Consider the following 11679-nt stretch of genomic DNA (forward strand, 5'->3'; position numbering starts at 1 on the left):
CCATGCCAAGCCGGCTGTGAAAGCAACACTAGCAAAATGAGTAACAAATTAATCGCCTGACCTCCCGGCCAGTCATCTGCCTAGCTGACACTATCATCAGAGCCTGATGGCTGAAGAAAAGGATGTTTTGTCTGGTGCAATTCAGATGCATGTTTATTGAGGCAAGGGTGGAGAGCTAGTGCTGAATTTGCAGCATTACCTCCCATAGAGCCCCCTACTCACTGCGTGACTTTTCCCATCAGCTTGGGCAGGTTGTGCAGTTGCCATTCTTTTTGAGAAAAGGGTGCTTTGGGTTGTGGGACACTCAGGTTATCTTCTGCTTGTGTCAGCTTTCAAGGCAGTGCCCTGGTAGCTGTGGTACTGCCTGTTTTTATCTCCCTGGTAGCTGATCAGGCAGGTATGCAATTCTGTATTGGCCTACTAGTAGGGCAGTTTCAGTCAGGGAAAGGCATCCCTAGGAAATTAATATCCAAGCATCCAAAGAAGTGTTCTTTATCCTCTCCATTTGCCTGCTGCTCTCCTGAGAAAGCTTCCAAGAGGCTTCAAGCTTGTTTGTGTGTTCAGCAGAAGCTCTCTGTGTCCCTTGTTCCTTGTTTTTTTGAAGATTTTTTTTGCCTGTTGCTTTCCACTTTTTTCTTTCTTTCTTTTTTTTTTTTTTAATTCTCCATTTTTTCCACTTAGAGAGAAAAATTATTTATTGCATTGAGACGCGCTAATTAAAGCCATTTTCTGGTATTTGGTTACTGAAGTGTTTGATGTCTCTCTGACAAGACCATGAAATGCACAGAGTGTCCACAGGGACAGAATTTGCTGAACACGGTGCTTTGTAAATGAGGGGACACAGTGTCGCAGCAGCTCATGAATATGAAACGCCCATGATGCTACCTCAGTGGACTTGGGAACACAGATGAATCCTGTCATGTGCTAAATGAGACCAATTTCTTTCACTTAACTTCATCTTCAATCAGACCTTCTTCCATTTGCCTGTTTAAAATTCCCCAAACGTGATGCAGAAGGTAACAGCACTCAGTAAAATAAAGTTTTGCAGCAGCAGAGATATTGTAATTATTGCAGGTTTACGTTTTATGAGCAAGAAACTTGAGTTTAAGTTAGTTTTGTTCTTATGCCTGCTTAGTGGCAGGGATCTGGCAGCTCTAGAAGCCACTACCATCTTTGTCTTCTACAACTGTCTGTTGCTGTCTACAACTACCTGAAGGGACATTGTAGCCAGGTGGGGGGTGGCCTCTTCTCCCAGGCAACTAGCAATAGAACAAGAGGACAGAGTCTCAAGTTGTGCTGGGGAAAGTAAAGTATAGGCTGGATATTAGGAAGAAGTTCTTCACAGAGAGAGTGATTTCCCATTGGAATGGGCTGCCCAGGGAGGTGGTGGAGGCACCATCCCTGGAGGTGTTCAAGAAAAGACTGGATGAGGCACTTAGTGCCATGGTCTGGTTGACTGGATAGGGCTGGGTGCTAGGTTGGACTGGATGATCTTGGAGGTCTCTTCCAGCCTGGTTGATTCTGTGATTCTCTGGATATTAAAGGATATGGACAGGGCAGGCAGCACATGGCCTTTGAAACTCTCATCCAGTTGAAGGAATTGAATCAAACTATGTGAGATGGAGTCATCTTTAGGGTTTCAGAGAGAACATCTGCATATACTAGTGTTGTATGTAAGTGCCCTCACTGCAGCTGTTGGGAACATTAGAAGTAGAGTGCATGCCTTCCCTCTCACAACACAATAGCCCATGCTCTTCTTCCCCTGCAGCTGACATGGTGCCATGGCTTGGCTGTGTTACCAGAGCTTACTGGAAAATAAGATGCAAGTCCTGAGAAGAGCAACAAAAACAATCAGGGGGAAAAGTTGCCTCCTTGATGGTAATGGTAGAATTGAGACACTTGGCAAAGTATACAGAGAGAGAAGGGAAAGGGATGGTGGAGAGGTAGCACCATAGGAATTGACAGAGGGAAGAGAAAATAATGAGTAACAAGTGAAATAAAGACTCAAATGTTTCAGGCCTGATTTGCCACTGATAGCAGCTAGCCTGGGGAGCCAGTATTTTCTTACAATTTGTGAGATTTTTGTTCTGTTTACTGCCAGCCTCTGACAGTTTTAAAGGGCATTGCTCATGCCTAGAAATGGACAAATCATTCATGCTTCACAGTGAGAACAGGTATGCACTGGTCTTTGTTGGATGGGCTGGCAGGAGCCCCCCAGAGTGGGTCCAGCTCTTCTTCCTGAAATGTTTTCAAAGCATCTATAAAATGTTGGAGTCTTGACTATCTTTTGGAAAGAGTTTCTGTGTAATTGCCTAGATTTTGCTAATACAGAGTAGAGGTTGCTCGCTGCAAGGGGTTTGTGAATCTCTCTGTGGAATTCAGTTCCCAGGTGGCTCTTCCTGTAGTTGTGTTTGCTGAGTAGCATTTATAGTCTTCTGCTGAAAGGGCAACTTAGCTCAGGAAAGATTAGACTGTTTCTCGTTCCCATATTTGTCTGCCTGGTCTCAACAGGGTACCTTGGCACAGTGTGCAGGGATTTTCTTCCACATTAGCAGTGAAGAGGTTTTACCAGCTGCCTCCACAAGTCCGTCTGTCTGTGAGGATGCTTTTGTCCCATAATTGCATTTTGGTCCAAGTTTTACCAAGAACTGGGAGCTCCTGCAGGGAAGAGCCAGCAAGATAGCAGCTTCTGCTACGTATTGTCCCTACAAGCAGAGGGAGGATGATGTCTGTCCAAGTGCCCAACAATGTGCATTGCGTGCACCATTCCCTTAAAGGACTGCCTGGAGTCCCGGGGCCTGTTGCTGCAGTTTTCCTTTCAATGTCTTTGGGAAGATTGCTGTAGTTGAAGGCACCTGCTCCTTGGGCAGCTGGGGAGCTAAAAGGCATAGCTCTGCTGAGGCTGCCCAAGCTGTCACTGCCTTTTGCTGGGGCCAGGCTCCTGTAGCAGCCCCCGTCCCACTCAGCCTTCTGCCCGCAGCCAATTAGTGAGAAATCCCACTGTGTGGCCCGCTCCGAACGGCCTTCGTGCCAAGGCCTGGGCTGACCCATGCCCTGCTGCAGCTGGGTGAGGGCTGCCTCCTGCCCCACCGGCTGCTGAGCCAGGGGTGTGCACAGGGGACGTGTAGCAGGGGAGAGCAGCTGAGGACCTGTGAAGGTCTGACAGGCGGCCGGACAAGGGCCTCTTCCAGGACACCCTGCCCAGAGCCCTTAGCACCATAGGTGGGAACATTTCTCCAGCTCCTGAATATTCATTTCAGCCTGGGCAGCAAAGCAGGGCAAAGCCAGGCTCAGCCACCCAGCATGGCCACACTGCTGACTGAGCCAGGAGCAGCCTGCTTGCTCCAGTGCTGAATGGCCTGTCTCTGTCTGCACACATTTCAAGTGAAACCTCTTCCTGGAGCCGAACCCTCAGCTTCTCCATTGTCTGAGGGCTTAGGGTCTCTGGAGAGCCTTTGTAGCCTTGGCTCTTTAAAGGAGATATGTGCTCTGTCCTTGCTTTGCACCTCCAGTTCCCTTCCTCTCTCTTTTTTTTATTCTCTTTCTTTTTCTTTACAGCACTTTGTCAAGTCAAAAAGCATGCAGTGCTCTCAGAGCCTTGCTCCTTTAGCAGGGTTCAGTGTGCACCCAGTTGTTCCTCCTCTCCATTCTCTTGTCTCTAGCATCCTTTTTAGCTGGAGTAGCTGTAGTCCACGTACTGGGAATACCCAGCAACACAGACATCAGCCACTCCAGGGCCACACTGGAAATCATTAAAAGGTTTATGACATTACACACAGGTGCATCTTCCCTAATCTTTGTTGTCTCCTAGACAACCAGTGCTTCCTTCTGACTTGTGGAAAATGACACCTCACAGCACTCAAAGTGTTGTAAGGATAGGTATGTTTATTTGGCACCAGGTGACAGGGTGGATCACTCCACAAAGCCCTGCATACCTGCATCTTGTTCAGGTAAGGTACTTATGCTACAAAATCATACATATTCAGTACATGGGTAGGATTAGTTAGTTCTAGGAATGACTCTAGGTGGAGTTATTGCAATCAGTTCTTGGAACTCATATCCATCATGTCCCACTTCTTCACGCATGCTCATTGCCACCTGGTGTTGCCTTTCAGGTCTTCCTGATGAAGGCTCGACGTCTTCCTCAGTCTGTCCTCTTTACTTTTAGTCCATCTGGCACAAATTGTGGGTCACATTCTTGGCCAAAGTTTCTGATGTTCTTGTCTTTGAGTCTGGTATTCTCCATGGGAGTGTTTCTGGGCCTTAACCCACCTTCTTTGTGTGTACCTGATTGATGATGCCTTACACAGTTAATGATTTACCTAGGTTGCTACGTTCTGTATTTTCTATCCCACTTTTCCCATATCACTTCCTTTAGCAATCAGGAAGGCCACAGGCCTCTGCACAGCCTGAAGCCTTGCTCTCTCAATTCAAAGCTTAGGAAGGAGACACAGTTGTTCTTTGAACATTCCTATGAGTGAAATTAAGGCACAAACAAGGCCATATATCAAGGCAAGATGATTAAAGAGAGAGAGAACAGAGTAAATCAAACAGAAAGTAAGAAAAGGCACAGAGAGGGAGAGGGAAAATGGAGAAGGAGAGAACAAGAGAGATAGTTACCACCCCATGGTCTTTCTTTGGTGGTGGTGTGGGAAGAGACATTCCTGGGCTGCTGCTTCCAGGCTGAGATATCCATGGTGATGTTCTTTCCCAATAAGCTGGTATAGCTCAGGGTTTTTCTATTGTTACATACAATGGTAGCTCCACCTTGCCTCCAGCCTGGTCACATTACAATGCATATGTGACTGCCAGCTGTGCAGAGCTGACACATCAGGTAGGTTTCAGGGGGTCTTTCCACCACATCCCCTGGGCAGTTGCTGTCTTATCAGTCGAGCATCCAGGATGTGCTTATCTTCCTTGAGACATTCCTCAGTTCCTAATGTAATCATCACCTCCCCAGGTGGTTTGCATGTTCAGAGAGAGGCCTCTCTCACCTGCCAGCAGCTCTTTCAGCATACAGTTTTACATGGCTTCTCTGAGTTCCTGTGCTACATTTTATTTTTAAGAGTCTAGGTGACTAGCAACTGAGCTAAGCAAATGATAAGGTACCTCATAAGGAGCAAATTTTTGCCAGTCTTAGGATGACAGCAAGCAGGGAGCAGGGCTTAATGTAGCGATCTCCTTTCAGCTTCAAGGTTGTGTTCAAATGCATGGCCTGTGGAGTCCTACTCAGACCAAATCTGCTCATCTTGCAAGATTTCTTTAGACTACAAGCTTCAAAGCTTTATTGCCTTGCTTTAATATTAAATGATATTTTTAATCATTGCTAAATAACTCTCTTGTGTTTTCCTCTAATAAGAAACAGGCTGTTTCATACCTGTGAAGCAAGGGAACCTTTGTCTCTAGTGAGTGGAGATCACAACACTTCCCACTTACTGCCGCTGCTTTTCTTGTTACAGACATTCCCGTGATCCCTGACTTGGAGGAGGTCCAAGAGGAAGATCTGGCCATGCAATTGGCAGCTCCCCCCAGGTAAGAGCACTGCCAGGTGCTCTTGTAGTTCTCATCAGCAGTGCAGAATGAGTGGTGGAATTAAACTCCATCTTAGCTCTCTGAATGCCAGCAGCAATGCCATTCAGCAGCATTTGGTGCTGTGTACTGCATCAGCAGCGTTCAGTCTGAATAGTGCAAACTTCTTGTTTGCTTTTAAACAAAGCAAGCAATTACTGCATATTCTATACATGAAAAACCTGCACCTGAGTAACATGTTGCAAAATCAAACTCTCAAAACGTAAGGGATTGCTTGATTTAAGGTTTTTTACTTTAACCCTTTCCGGTTGCAGTGTGCAGGTGAATCGAGTGCTGACCTATTATGACCTAGACAAAGATTTAATGAAGTATGCTGCCTTTCAGACTCTGGTAAGTGTTGCTATAGGGTCACCAATATGAGTCCCTCTCCTTCCAGGCTTCTGTCATCCCCCACAGTGATACTCAGCTGCAAAAAAGACACAGCCTTGTCATACAAACAGCTTACAGTCTGCCTGTGCATCCATTCTTCTCTGCAGTGTGGCTTTCATGCTTGTTTGTGTCTCTAAATATTGTAGCTATAGTATTTACAGCTTAGATGAAGCTCCTGCTGTTGTCTTGGACAAAGTGCATATCCCTTCTGAGACAAATGTGCCCATCTTTAGCAATACCTACCTGGTAACACGATGGAGTCTGCTTTCTCACTGTCTGTAAGACTGTGACTGTGTGTCTGTGTTCATAGGACGGAGAGGTTGACCTGAAACTTCTTACCAAAGTTTTGGCACCAGAACATGAACTACAAGAGGTGAGTCTTCTGTGGGAATGCCAACAAAGAAAAAGCTTCTTAAGCATTTCAGGCTGTACTTGGAAGGTAAGCCTCTGTCACTGGGGTGGAGGAACTTGTCCAAGTTGACGAGGTTTGATTTCCCCAAGAGATTATTTTAAAGATACGTAGGGCTTCCTCTGTGTGGGATTCTGACATCACTGTGGTCAGTCCCCTTCAGTATGAAAGAGCAAGTAAGAAAAATCTGAAGGGCCCAGCACTGCACATTGCTGTGCTCTTTTGTGTAATGACTTCTGCTAGCTCCCATGAACTTCAGGTGGTTCTACAGGGTGGTACAGAGGAGAAAGACAAAAAGCATTTGGGATTTGGGAGAGGGATGTTCTGAAGCAGAACGGAACAGCCTCAATACAACTGGGTGGGCAGGAGCTCAGAACTTGGAACAAAGTATTTCTGCAGTTCAGAGTTGCAGATATTTAAGCAGAAGTGCAAAAGGGTGGAAGATATTTATGGATCATCTTTATGCCCTGCCTAAGTGTGTCTGAGATTAACAGGTATCAAAAAATCTTAACCTTTACAGAACTCGAGGACATGAATAATTCTATCAGCATCTTTAAATTGTAGCAAGGATTCACATTTCGTTCTGAGTGGAATTCCTGTTGTAGCCAACTGAATCAAGGACTTCCCTGGCCAGGGCAGCTGCCATTTAGTTTCTGTCTTTGCTATTCATCTGATGGTTTGGAAACATTCAGAGTCCTTTGAGTGTCACCAGTAACATTTCAGCATGTTTATCTTTTTTTTTCTCTCAACAGGACGATGTCAGCTGGCATTGGGATCATCTCTTCACAGAAGTGTCCTCAGAACTAGTGACTGACTGGGACCTAGGACACTCTGAAAAAGAGGACCACCTCAGTCTGCCCTAGGGCACTGACACCCCAGATATCCATACATCTATCTCCTTTATAATAGCTTAGCACTTTAACTTTCTCTTCATCTGCTTGTATTTGAGAATGGATTTCAGATGTGAAAGTAAATAGGACTTTGCTTCATAGGAAAACTGGCTCCAGAGAAGTTTGGGGTATTTTGTAGTAAGAATCTTTGTCCTCAAAAAAGATAGGAATTCTAAACATGATAAAATACTGACCTACCAGCAGTCACTTCCACCTGGCTAGTGCCTTTCCTCTACAGCAATGCAGCCTGGCAAGAGTGGACCATCTTACAATGGAGAGTGCTTTCCAGTGGTGGCCATCAGAGAAGCCTAGGCTGATACAGTTTGTTTGTCTAGGACATCAAGGTTGCTGTCTTCCTCACAAGAGATGCCACAAGTTGTTAGGATGCCCATTTTACATTTCGTCCCACAGCCTCCAGCCATTCCCTGCCAGTTTGGTATCTCACCTGGAACATTACCTCTGTATTGACTCAGTGGAAGCAGCATCACTTATTGAACTGCCAACACCACTTCATGTAGCATCTTTCTTTTCCCCTTGAGGTTTCCCAGCTAAATTCTGACTAAGCCTAACCCTACTTAGCTTTTGCAATCAGGTGAGATCAGAGCCTGAACAGAGATAGCTTCAGGCAATAGGTAGTTTACAAAGAAAATGCTGTTTATTCCAGGCATGTGAAAGAATGGAGCCTGCTGCTCTGAAACTCCCTGGTGGGTATCTCCTTGGAACCAAGTAACCAACTCTTATCATCATCCAAAGAAAAATCCATTTAGCTTTCAATGCATTGTCCCCATAGGCTCATGGCCATTATTTGCAGGAAACAGTTCCATTACTTCTAAGCCAATGTCCTCCAAAGCCTTGTCCCACTGGAGAATCTTGCTCTACTTGTGAGGGGCAGTACAGGTTCTGGGAGGAAGGCTTGCTGTGCTGCTTTTCTTAGCTTATTTGATCAATTGGAGCACTGCATTCCCACTCTTGTACTGACAGCAGGACAGGTCAAATAACTCACTGTGAATTCACTACTCCACAAAATTTCATGTCAGAGTTCATATGCCAGAAAACGCTACCAACAAGAGAGAAGCAATTAGGTTTCACTGTGGGGCCACCAAAATACAGGAAGGCTCATCTGTCTCAAGAGACACTAAGAAATTTACAACCAAAAAATCTCATCTGTAAACTAGAGGAAGAGATGAGCCAGAATCTTGGAAGGCCAGTGTATGGAGTGTAATCCTGAAGTCTTTCTCTGAGCAGAGAAACCTGTTTTGCTATGAATGAGAACTAAAGTAGTTTGTTGAAGCAAACACACAAGCCAGTCTGAAAGGACGAGAATAATAAGTGGAGTGGATGGAACAGGACACAGATTTGCTCAGTTCATCCCACAAAAGTCACAGAAAACAGAGGTTCTCACTGCTTCATCTCAGGCTCTAATCCACACTGCTTCTGTGACCTGCTGTTCTGGTGTCACCTTACTCAGGGGTATCTGCTTCTAGTGCCAGTATCTGCTTCTGGTGGTGCTCTAGCCTCTGTGAAGCACAAAGTGAACATAACTTTACATGCCTTGACAATGAGAGGACAAACTTTAGTGGCTGCAGAAGCAGCCCAAAATAGTCTAGCACTACCCCCGTGGAAACCTGGGTCTCTGCACCATGTCCCTCCTGGGGAAGTGTCTTCTTACTATGATGCTGTGCCTTTGATTTGTTGAAGAGGAGGGCAGGAAAACAACATGAGCAAAGAGAGAAAAGGAGGCTGAGAGATGAGCCCACCTTTGTCCCCTCAATCACTGTCACATATTGGAAGCCTTGTACATTTGGGTCACTTCATAAAAACAGTCACCTCTTGTAAAGCAATCAGTTTTCAATGACCACAAAAGCTGAAGATGCCCAGGCTGAGGCACAGAAGTGGTTGACCTGTGCACCCATTGCCTCTGGCTGCTCACTTGCCCATGGTGTATAATATCTGGCATACTATGTATTGCTTTTTCTTCAGAGGCTTGAAGAGGTGGCATTGCTGGGCACATTGAGCACTAAGAGTGGACAGCTAAGCAGTAGTCACCAAGAGCTCTGTGCAGGAATCATGCCAAGCCTATTATTCCTCCATCAGCTGTGTACTGCCTAAACAATCCTGGGCTATCTCTAGGAAGATTTAAAGAGCTGTCTTCTGCCTCCAAGAGTTTCTTTGATCATCCTGGGCAGGCAGAGCGCTCTTGTCTGGCTGCTCTCCCAGCAAGAAGGAACAAGAAGTGGAGCTGCTCAGACACCACAGAGGCCCTTCAGGAGTCAAGAGGAGGAGGAAAGCATCCTTTGAAATGAGCAAAAGGGGCATCAGACCCCAGAGATTCTCCTGGAGATGATGAGAGGTAGGAATGGGGGAGGGCTTGGAGAAAGCCATTTGAGGCAGGATGTAGGGAGGGGTGGATTAGAAGCAAGAAAGGGGTTTGTGGGAGAGGCGTGGTGTGGGGGCAAGAGGAGCAAGGAGGTTGAGTGATGTGGGAACAGCATATGTGTAAAATTTAGAGGGGAGTGAGGCCAGAGCAGGTGCTGGGGGAGAGCAGGAGAGAACAGAGCATAGGAAGAGCGTAGTGGGAGCTGAATGAGGCCTTTGCTGATGAGCTATGGTTAAGTTATGCTGAAAGAGTTGCTTTAAAGCTGCATAGAATCTCCCAGAGGAGCATGCTTGGAGCTGGGTGCTGGTAGTTACCCCTCTCTGGCTTTGGGGCCCTAGGCAAGGATGCTCTAGGGTGAGAGGACTGCATGTGGGTCAGGCTTGAGTCCAGATGGGGACATTGGGAGCCCACACAGGCAAAGTGCAAGAGCATGGCTTGAAAGAAATTGCAGCCTCATCTACTTTAAGGCCAGAAGAGGTGGCTTTGATCATGTCATCTGACCTGCTAGAGCATAGGCCATGGCAGAGTCCAATGAGATAAAGCTGAGCTTTGTCTTTTAGGAAGGCAGGCAACATATTTGAATGTCTTTCCTTGATAGTTTTTCTAACAGTTCATTCCCTCTATGGTTTGGAATCTGCTTTATTTCTAGATTCAGTTTTTGAGTTTCATCTTCTGTTCCCTGAGCCTGCTTATGCTTTCACCTTCCCAATTAAGCTAGGTTGTCAGATCCTTGATTCAGTATTTATGTGCACTGTGATCAAGCTGTCTCTTTAATTTCCTTTAATAAACTTAATAGACTGAGACTTGTTTCCATGTCTTTTCAATTTCTTCCCCAGCTGGAGGAGGGGAGATAAGTGTCTGGTTCTTGGCCTTCCTCCAGCAAGCTGTTCCTACCCACTTTCCTCCTACAGTCATGTTTTGATTGCAGTGCTGGGAAGGTGACTGAGATCTGTTGCTTGTCCTCTCTCAGGTCTTGGTACTATCAAAGGAGAACCTGCTCCTGTTGCTTTCCTTGCTAAAGAGAAATGAGGAGGTGCTTTTGTGTGCCCAGGCCAGCTCTTGGCTGATGGCGACACAGCAGTGTGTGTTTGCTCTGGTAAAGCTGCCTCAGGATCCTGCACTACTGCAAAGTCTCATAGGAAGACCATGCCAGTGTAAATTTCTTCCTGTAGTTTGCAATGTTGTAGTATCTCTGTTTGATCCTCAGGTGAGGTGAGAAGTGAAAGCAGTTTCAGAACAGTGCAAGTGGCTCCTGGGAACTCATATCGGTCCTCTGGGGTGTGCCTAGCCAAGGAATAGAGCAACGTTTGTCTCCACAGAACTGTATCACAGAGGGGTAAAGGGAAGTGTGGTGTTGGCAGAATCAGGGTTAGAAAGAAGGTAGCTCAAGCACCTGATTGAAACATGGCTTTCAGGTACCTGGTGAGTGTTTCCCATCTCCAGTTAGAAGGTGGCATTCAGTGGCAGACATTGTTGTGTCTTGATTGCTTTTTGTTCTGCTCTGTTCATACGTTGCTGAGGGAGAGCTGCAAACCCGTTGAAGCATGCTGTCAATGAGCTGATTTGGGATGTCTACCCAGGGACTTGCTGGGATTCTGGATGAGTGTAAATATCTACCTGCAGGTAGCCTCCTAAAGGCTCAAAGCAAAATAGGCTACTCCAGGCAAATGGTGAGCCTAATCATAGCTGAAGTTAAAAAAAGTCCACAAATGGAAAAGTAATTCTAGGTCCTGTTGGTTTTAAGAATCTTTGGTTTTGCTTATAGTAATTGATACAACATTTATAGCTTTCTTGGTGGATTGTAAACTTTCACAGAATCACAGAATGCTTTGGGTTGGAAGAGGCCAAGGGCAGAGACACCTTTCTTGGTGGAGATGTTTTAGCAGAATAAGGTTTGTTGTAGGTGATGAGACACTGGAGCAGAGAGAGCATACACGGAAAAAATGCAGAAAATCAAAAGCTGTGAAAAAAAGAGCCAGACATAACAACTTTCCATTAAAGGACCTCCAGCCAGAAGCCTCTGAAAGGGGCTCGGCTGACTGGTT

The 11679-nt window shown here is 45.9% G+C and overlaps 1 protein-coding gene across 2 annotated transcripts in view; it reads left to right on the forward strand.

Annotated features, from left to right (window-relative positions):
• Positions 1-10437, forward strand: part of IFT43 (intraflagellar transport 43) — a 50903-nt gene extending 40466 nt beyond the window's left edge. For both annotated transcript variants that reach the window (XM_064150181.1, XM_064150190.1), the window contains 4 exons: positions 5460-5532; positions 5844-5919; positions 6269-6331; positions 7120-10437. In XM_064150181.1, the coding sequence (XP_064006251.1) occupies positions 5460-5532; positions 5844-5919; positions 6269-6331; positions 7120-7230 (323 nt within the window). In that variant the 3' untranslated portion in view covers positions 7231-10437. The remainder of the gene's footprint in view (positions 1-5459; positions 5533-5843; positions 5920-6268; positions 6332-7119) is intronic.
• The last annotated feature ends 1242 nt before the right edge of the window (positions 10438-11679 follow it).

This window comes from Pogoniulus pusillus, chromosome 1, assembly GCF_015220805.1.
Source record: "Pogoniulus pusillus isolate bPogPus1 chromosome 1, bPogPus1.pri, whole genome shotgun sequence".
NCBI lineage: Eukaryota > Metazoa > Chordata > Aves > Piciformes > Lybiidae > Pogoniulus > Pogoniulus pusillus.